Source organism: Emys orbicularis, chromosome 1 (assembly GCF_028017835.1).
Source record: "Emys orbicularis isolate rEmyOrb1 chromosome 1, rEmyOrb1.hap1, whole genome shotgun sequence".
In the NCBI taxonomy this organism is placed as follows: domain Eukaryota; kingdom Metazoa; phylum Chordata; order Testudines; family Emydidae; genus Emys; species Emys orbicularis.
The window spans coordinates 133,953,385-133,963,129 of record NC_088683.1 but is presented as its reverse complement, the minus strand read 5'-3'; the positions used below and the strand labels follow the sequence as shown (position 1 = coordinate 133,963,129).

The 9,745-nt window shown below is 40.9% G+C and overlaps 1 protein-coding gene across 2 annotated transcripts in view; it reads left to right on the top strand.

Annotated features, from left to right (window-relative positions):
* The first annotated feature begins 523 nt into the window (after window positions 1-523).
* Window positions 524-9,745, top strand: part of WNT7B (Wnt family member 7B) — a 133,959-nt gene continuing 124,737 nt past the window's right edge. Inside the window, exon 1 of one of the 2 annotated variants that reach the window (XM_065397708.1) lies at window positions 524-594. In XM_065397708.1, the coding sequence (XP_065253780.1) occupies window positions 524-594 (71 nt within the window). Of the gene's footprint in view, window positions 595-8,945; window positions 9,029-9,745 lie in introns of those variants that run through there. The other variant, XM_065397699.1, reaches the window with a different exon arrangement.

Genomic DNA, 9,745 nt, shown 5'->3' with positions numbered 1-9,745 from the left:
TAGTGACTGCTTCATTGCATTACATGTGTGTGTGTAAAGGATGAGATGCGGTAGATTCTGACACGCACACACGGGCGGGGGAGGAGGGGAGGAGAAAGAGAGAGAGAGTGAAAGTGTGAGAGTGAAAGAGATCCTCCTCCTACCTGGAGCCACAGCTTGCAAGATACGTGGTGTCACCTGGGGAAGTCAGAACAAGTAAAAACACATTGAACTTGAGGGCTCTATGAGGTAGTTGATCAAGATCAGGGCTTGCTCATTTTCTCTCTCAGACGGGCTGTCCTGGGTTTTTGATTTGCCTTTTTGATAAACTCTGTTTCCCCCCCCTTCCCTCCCCCCATTATCAGAATCAGTTTTGGTCACCATGGTTTTAGAAAAAAAATCTTGTCTGAACGTTGTTGAGTTTTTACAGTTCGACCGGCTCCGTTTTTGGGTAGCTTCAGAAATGCTCTTGACTGGGATTTAATCGGCAGAGATCAGTTCTACTTTTTGTGCATTTTTTATGGCTCAGTCCATTCTCTAGATCATGCACAGAAACTTTCGAAAGTGGATTTTCTACGTGTTTCTATGCTTTGGAGTCATCTATGTCAAACTAGGGTAAGTGATTGTCCGCACTAATCCTCTGGTATTTGGATCAAACTTGTGAACAAAATATATTGCCAAAAATGTGTGATATTTGTCTCCCCGTGTCTTTGAAGACGTGTTGAGGCTTCACATCCATCAGCAAAAGAACAGTGAAAATGTGTATTTCTTTTAAATGCCTTATTGTGATTCTAATCGGAATGCCACTGCTTTAAAAGAGACCGGCGAATAGAAGCTACAGTAACTTTCAGTCTGCAGGGACCAGTTTGGCCGTGAGGGGAGATTCTTTTATTTTGGATTATTTAATCGAATCTAAATATTAGCTCTGGCATACAGTCCCTCAGAAAACTGACGGAGTTAGCTCAGCCACTATTGATGAGATGAGACAATAGACCAGAGTTTAAGTAGTCAAAGGGGGGGGGGAGCGAGGGAAAATCCCTGGTCTGAACCTGCTCTCAGGGATTTTTTTTTATGCAGGCCTAGACACAATTTGCGCTTCTATCCATCACACAGACGTGTTGAAATTAACTTGACAACTGGTCCGTCTACCTCTCTGATAAAACAACCCTGAACCACACCAGGAACCACGGGCTATCGCTGCAGTGTTCTGCTCATTGACTCCAGCCATTCCAGGCCACATTTTAGCAGGGCTATTGGGGAGTCAAATGTTTGCTTGTTGTTTGACCACAATGATCTAGATCACTATGTTATTTTAGTTGCCAAGTTTCTCTCTCTCACTCACTCACCTGTATGCCCTTATTAATATTGCTCTCGCAGTAGGCTGACTTGAGTTGTATTTCCACATTCCTGAGCCCCAGCCGAGTTCTTACCTGTCGAGCTGCAAACTCTTAAAAGATCCTGCCTTAGCATAGCTGCGGGATTTTTTTTTAAATGATCAAGAATGCATAAAGTGGGTTGTAATCTGAAAATTCTTGCTTCTCAGTTTGAAATCAATACAGGTGTGGGGGGGGGAGCAGGGAGGAGCTGCAATTATATTAAAGTGAGGATAATTGCACTGAGTGCAGTCAGAAAGACTCAGTCATACAGGCACTGCACCACAATCCAGCATAATGTAGAGTATCAGAGGGGTAGCCGTGTTAGTCTGGATCTGTAAAAGCAGCAAAGAGTCCTGTGGCACTTTATAGACTAATAGACGTATTGGAGCATGAGCTTTCGTGGGTGAATGCCCACTTTACCAAGAGGCACTCTTGGTAAAAGACTAGGGTTCATCTTCCACCCTCATCCACCTCCCTCCAAGCCATAATGTTATACAGCTTTGGAGCACAAACTACATCAGCCATCCCTTACCCTCCTCTTCCTTTGATATTGTTTTACATGCTTGACTTTTTTAATAGAGCCGCACCACCTACCTAACATGATATTTTGTGTTGCTCTCTGCAAGCGGAGCAGCTTCAGAAAGCAGTGCAGTACTCTGCAGTGCAATGCAGGGGCAAAATATCATAGAGTTGAGGGTGGGGGGAAGGAAGGGCAGAGGGAGGAAATCCGTAATCAAGTGAACAGAATAGCAGAGCATTAAGATCACACAAGGGAAAAATCAGCTCAAAAGGGCCAGTTTACTGATGGGGAAATAACTAGCTCAAGCACTGCTTACACTCTCCCATCACCCAGCTAGCCATCTCGAAGGAATCAGAGGGCTGTAGATAATTGGCATGAGGAGAGGATGCCCTTATTTACAGTGGGATAGGAAAGCCAAGAAATGTAGCCCAATGGACTGGCGTTCCGGAGTGTTTCCCGCAGGTTGCCTAGTGGGCAGAAACTAGTTTTTTTCCCAGGTCCCCATTACACATAGCTCTGCTATTCTCAGGTGTCGGTTTAACCAGATACACACGATGTGTTGTCTTTACTGAAATGGATTCAGGGTACAGAACTCCAGTAACTGCACGTGGCAGGACTCAGGAAATAAATGTAAGATTGCCCGTTAGTAGTGCATTAGAAAGACAATATAGGTGGGATAATAATATCTTTTATTGGACCAACTTCTGCTGGTAGAAGTCTAAGCTGTTGAGCTACACAGAGCTCTTCTTCAGGTCAGGGGAAGGAAGCAGAGTGTACGTTAAGTGAATAAACGAAGCTCCACTCAGCAATAAGAAAACACTGAAAATAACAACGCGAAGTTGAAAGAGTTACAACTATCCCCTCAGACACTACCGTAAAGGGACCAGATAGACAGAATCGGAATGATTGTGTATCTTTCACGTTGCTAAGGTTCTTGCCTTGGCAGAACAGCCCCTTGCCTTTAATCGATTTTTTTCTGCACTGGCCTATATGCATACAGGGGGAAAGTTAGCTGGTACTATTTCCCAGGGGTATCTGCTAGATATATATTCGATTTTTCCTGAAAGCCTACTCTGTTCTTGAAGCTTTTTAGCATTTTTTAAGCTGTTTTTAGCTTTTCATTATAGCTAACCAATTTGTGTCATCATGTAATATAGTGCTAACGTCTGTCATCCTTAAGGTTTAGATTTACACCGTTGTAAATGAGGAACGAATTTGGCCCATATATGTATTCAGATATTAGATACCACAACGATGAGAACACTGTACATGCCTAGATAGCTAAAGAAAGAGATCTCTCACAGCGAAAAGACAAGACCAAATAGTTTGCAGTACAAGGGAATGACTTTGTTAGACTAGATTCATTTCCATAGTGGCTTTATAATTAAGTGAACAGAAGATTTGGAATATGGTAAAGTCTGGAGGGGCAGACATTTGTTGTTAGACATTAAACATGCAACTTTAAAAAAGAGAATTCAGAACAAAAACAAAAGGATATTGATGAATTGTCCCCATAACTAAAAACGAGTGTGTAGCAAGAACTGTAAAACCTCGTATAGAAACTCCATCAGATCTTTCACCATTCCTTTAAGGGGATGATGATATTTCACTTTCCCTGAACAATAGCAGAGAAATTTGCTCTGAGATCCTGGGCTACTTCGAGGCTAGACATGTGGGATGCAATTATTTCCTCTTTCATCAAGCTCTGGAACTACCATTTTGTTGAAACTATATCCTTTGGCAGTAATGATACCTTTTTGGAGTCAGGTTTTTGCATAGAAAGGAAAGGATGGGATGATAAAGTAGCAGTCTGCCTTCTAGTGCTTTTGGGTTTAATTTGCAGTATGAATACGAGTGTTGTTTTGCCAACATAGCCAAGAGTTATTTGCAGTTATTTTATTTGCTATGGAAAAAATACTAAAACCTTAATAAAGTGTTGCAAAAGCTCCACTTAAATAATGAGAGGACGCTGGCAAACTAACGCCTCAGAAAGGAAGCATCAAATACACATTTGCCTACCCAATGATAAATGTGGAAATTGGGTGTCAGCGCTTTTAATTTAACGAAGAAACTGGCATTTGTAATTAGGACAAGAGGGTATAATTCCGATCCAGCAGTCTTCACTTAGGCAAAATTGCCATTGACTCCATTTCCATTCTGTGACTTGACTGAGAGTTTTGCAAGAATGACGGGCACGAGGTAAAGCATTACTTCATATTGAGAACCAATAATGAGTCCTCTCCTTAACTATTTCGCCAATTATTTAACACAGGAAATCAGAGGACTGAGCATGGGGAGATTTCTGAGGTATTCACATTTTAAACACTATTGCATTGTTATGGCAAACACGTCACCTGCAGCACCGGAGACAAAAATAGGAATAACCAACGTTTTATCCTCAATTGAGATTCGAATTAAAAAAAACAAAATGAAAAAACCCCAACCCCTCAACTCAGGCAGGTTAAAACATCTCATATTTAAGCAAGCATTTCCTTTAGTTTTCAACCAGGATTAAAATATTAATGTCAGATATTGCAAATAAGTATTGCCCGCAAAAGTTGCATAACGACAGAGACTGTTAGAAAAAATGCAAATTAAAAATAATAGCTGTACCACAGCTGCAAATAAACAAGTAAAGTCTGAGAATAATAGATACAAGCTTTGTAAAGGTGGAGTCCACTGATGGAACTCAGGGCTAAATTGAAACCAGGGCTGTCAATGTGATGCTTCCTTTCGTTTTATTCTCTCACAGAGAACAGGTAAGGAACATATTTAAGCATCAGCACTGGAACAAAAGAAAACAAAATTGACTGTGAATGGAAAGTTAGAGTAACATGGGGGAGGGGACGCGAGGGAGAGAAAGGAGGTCGAAAGCCCTTTAACTATTTGATCACAGTGGAGCCATTTATTTAATCCAGTGGAGCCATTTAATCCATTTGGATACGTTCTGGGAAGATGATTCCTCCTGTAGAGGTGGATGCCCTGTTAACCAGGTCGCAGCATGAAACTATAATGCGCTGGCTTTTCATGTCACCTCGCAACGGCATACGGCACATATAGTCTGGCGTGTCTTCATGATCTTTAAATGTTGCACCCTTGTCTTTTCAGCATCAGTTAGTCTAGTAAGATCGGGCATGTGTTTGAAAAGGCGGGAGGGCATTTTTTTCTCCTTCTAAGCACATGTGATCAATAAAAATAACTGATGAACAGAAACCGAATGATGGTTCTGTCTGAACATTTGTTTTGCTATTGTGGCAGTATACAGAAAACGACAACGAAATCGCGCCTTCTTTGGAGGCGCTCTTCTAAATTACATTACTCGTGGACATAAATAGACTTTATGGGTCAGATCCTGCAGTCAGTGGGAGCTTTGTCTGCGTAAGCTGTCCCGGAACGGGATAAATGAATTTCTTGACAGTGCTTTCCCTGGTTGAATTAATCTATGGAACATAATGATGGTGTAGCAGATGCACAAACCTTTAGCTTATTATCCTTTTCCTGCGCTCTATCACTACTTGGGGAACTGGCCACACCTCAAATTTTGTAACTACACAAATAAAATGCTTCCTCTTATACAGAAACCACATGGGTATTTGGGTTTAGCATTTTATTTATTTTCTAGGGCTTTGCATTTTATTTAGTAGATAACAAATACTCACGTGGTTTCAATGCACGTGGACTCCAGGCACCTTAGCTGTAAATGAAAATAAACTGCATCGCTGCTCTGGAAATCCTATAAAGTTTGATCCATGATAACTAGGTCTGGCCAGCAAGAATCAAGCTATTAATGCTTCATCTTTTGTTAAAGATGAAAGAACATTAAAATGCATATTTTAAAGCGTACAGGAAATAATCAGATTTAAATAAATAACTAAGAGAGAGAGCACTTAATCTCCGGGCTAGTCTAAACAGCAATTCCCAGAAGGGTCCAAATACCGGATCGCTCCTAAACTTTAATAATATTTTAACTACTATAGTCAGAGACTGAACATTTCAAAGCAATCTAGAGGATTTACACACACCTCTTCCATGTAAAATCAATGGGTCTAAATCCCGTGGACTATTTTGACATTTCCACTCAGAATCTTTACAAAGGCTAAATGAAATGTTGTCATCTTATTCTGATTTCAATACTAGCCATCACGAAAAAAAAAATTATTGACACTAGTGACAGTCTATGCCTTCTCGCATGGCTTGCCAGCCAGACAACTGCAAATTCTAGACAACTCTGTTGTTGTGCACCATACTCTAACTTCTGCAGGACATACGCAATGAATATTATTTCCGTGAAGAAATCAATTCTGTGCATTACAGACATACTTTAAAAGGTTTTACCAGGTTTTGATGTACACTTATTCTGGACATTTTGCACTCAGAGTTGTCAAAAGAAAGAAACTGAAGCTCGGAGTAGACAGATAAAAGAGAGGGGAAATAGTTCCTTCAATACTGTCTCTGTGTCAGGCTCATTCTATAGGATGGTGTTGATAACCATTTCACTGCTGTTCTGGCTCTGGTATGTTTAGAGCATACTTGTTTGTGGGAGAACAACCGGTACATGCTCAAAAATGTCATATTTGGGGTTACAGATAATATAATCGTATAAACTACAACACCATTTTATTACAGGGAGGGTATTCGGTTTTAAAACACAATAGGAGCAAATGCATCTCTCGCTCACACACACACAGAGGGAAGTTTATGGAATTTAATTCCACTTATTTCTCGTTTTACCATTTCGTAGTGTCACTCCAAAAGAATAAATTGCATGACTTTGTTTTGTTTTCTAGAGTGTTAATCTAGTCATGTATTGTAAATTAACGCTATAGATAATACCGGTCCTAATTCTACAGTTACAGATGTGCAAATCATGTTAGTTTCAACTAGCCAGGTGAAATGTTACCACCTCATTCAGGAGGTTTTACAGTACCAAGTGGGGAAGGTTTACTGTTTAAACATGGATCTGACTCTTCTTTAAAAGAGGAAACATTTTAAAATGTAGCTGAATGGTCAATCTGTAAAAGCATGCTAGAAATAAAATAAAAAACATTTGTTATAAACTCTTCTGATTTACATTTATCATAGTTACACGTAATTAAATCATTACTCGCATACATATAAATATGTATATGAGAGAGTGGGATGGAGAGCGGAACGTATATATGTATGTACTACAAAGAAATGACAATTTAGAGGATCCAATTTAAACTTTAAACCCTTTAAACAATGTAAAGCGTTTCCCCTTATTCCCTAAGATTATATTTTTCAAGCTGTTAATTATACTAACGGATGTTATTAAACTTGTAGATGAAAGTGATTAAATAAAACAAAAAATAGTAACGATTCTGATAATATAGGTAGAGAAAATATAAATATTTTAGACTCAGTCTGTAACCTTAACGTCATTTGGAGGATTCCTTTATTGCATAACAGACACCCAACGATATTTAGCTACATGTTCTCAAGAGATGCTTTCACGATATTTGGAACACCCAAATTAAAGAAAACTCGTGCAATTATTTGGGAACTAACATGGGAAAACACATAATTTACATATGGATTAAAGAAAACTGTAAAAATGAGAGACCTGGTGTTTTTCCGCTGCATTTATGCTAAAGTACCTGCTATACATATTTCTCTCTCGGGGCTCCTTTTCCAATTCCAATTCTTGGACGCTAACGTGTCTTTCTTCCCCACAATTCTTCTCACTAACAAATACAGTGCCCCATGATTTTTCCAAATAAGGGAAACACCCAACAGCGCAAAAAGTGAGAATAATTGTTCATCACAAACTTTTCACTGACGTATTAGTTACTGGCTGACTTTGCAATACGTTCAGAAACACGTTAGGTGTAATATTATTTATTACCTAACCCTATGAAAACATAATAATGTAGTAAACAGCAAGAACATTGAGAACGTACGTAGACTGCCTCCAAGTAATACAGGGAAGAGGGAACTAAACAGCAGATGAAACGGCTCCTCAAACTTTCATCTTCTGATAAAGAAAATCTTATTCTACGTGAAATGTGAGCGGTGTGTGTGAAGATGCCTCCTGAGCCGCTCAGAGATACCAGGCATGTTGGCAAAGGACTATAACCCCCCAAACAAGCTACTTCATTTTCTCCAACTCCCCCCACCCGAACTCCAAGCCAGTAAAAAATTAGGATTCAAAGGATTGCCTGCTTGTTTATTTTTTACTCAGGCGACTATATAAACATTGGCTTTCTGAAAGGACCCTTTGAAATAATGTTTAATTTTCAACTCAGGAGGCTATAATAACAGAGCCTTCCCTCCACCAGCTTCTCTCGCGGTGTTTCAGATGGGGGGGGGGGCAGCCTTCCATAATAAAACAATTTAATCAAACTAAGTTTTGCGTTTGTAGCTGCCCAGTCCCCTCAGCATCCTCTAACCACGAGCTTTTGAAATAGTGCCATCTACACGGCACCGGAGCTCGCAGCCTGCAGTCTACAGAGCGGATGATTTGTTTAAAATACATGATCAAGTTGCTGAGGCTTGTTTTCAAAGCAAGATGTATCTGGAGGTCTCAGGCAGTGCACACAGCTAGAATGCAGAGCTTTGGCTAGATCAGTGTCTTTCCATTGTCATCCTCCCCTTTAAAAGAAAAAAAAAGAAAAAAAAAAGGAGGCGGATTGCAGTGACTGATTGCCCAATGGCAGCTTGGAGTCTCAGGAGAGTTAGAGAGAAAAGAGAGAGAGAGAGAGGCACTTTCTGCCATCCAAATCCCTTAAACCATCATCATTCCAACAAGCGAACCCACTCTCTAACAGCTTCCAACCACTGAGACATGACAGGCAGCATTCCAGAGCCAGAGGCAACAGCAGCAGCAGCAGCAACATATACGCTTTAGCACCAAGGGGAAACTAGGCACAACAATACAAACAAAACAAACAAACAAACAAGCCCCCCCACGCCCAAGGGACTGGATTCCAACTCAGATTCAAGCAAAAAGGCCACAGCTGACACCAAAACGGGTGGGGAATAACGATCTGGGGGGGCCAGAAAGGAATAACCAAGGAAGCGAACTCCAAGAGTATAAACGGGATTCAGCCATGCTCCTTTTTTCATCTCGCAGTGTTTTACTCTCAGTGTATTACCCTCAGATTTTCCTCATCCTTACCAGTGGGAGTTACCTGTAAGTGATCCAGATTTTTTTTTAATACTCTTTAAAATGACCCCGCTAGCTACCTGGGGGCGAGTTGACAGAAGGGAGCCGGGATACATAGCGTTGTAGCAGGTCTGTGAAATGTGTGATGATGCTGATGTTTTAAGTCTGTCAGGGGGGGTATGCAGCCAGGTAGCCGGAGAAGCTGGTTGATAGCTGCTCGTTTCTCCCCAACGCGGGATGCGGCTTTACCTAAGACCCGGCAGAGCACAGAGCACATTTCTCCATATCTCCGAGTGTTTTACGCTATCGTGGGAAGGTCACCGTTTGTCAGCTCTTGAATGATGGGGAAGCACACCTGAACTCTTAGGAGGAAAGGACATAGGGTCCAGCTTTTCCCAGAGGAATTGCAAAAGCCTCCGGAAGGGCAATATCTATTTATGTTCTTAAAGGGGGAAAATATATATATACATACAGACCTAAGGTTATACAGCCCGGGGCATCTGTATAGACTAAAGCAGAAATCATCAAAGCCTGTGAAAACAAAGCTAGGTTGGACAAATGCACCTACCGATACGTTGCTATAACTGGATGCTTTCCCGAATGAATGATCTCTGATCTGATTTAGGAGTTAGGACTGGCTCCAGAACCTTTCTCGTGGTCGGGGGAGGAAGGGGCTGGGGAGGGGGAAGGGTGTGTGGGACTGGAAATAGTTTCGATCTTTAAATAAAATCCCTGTAATCACAT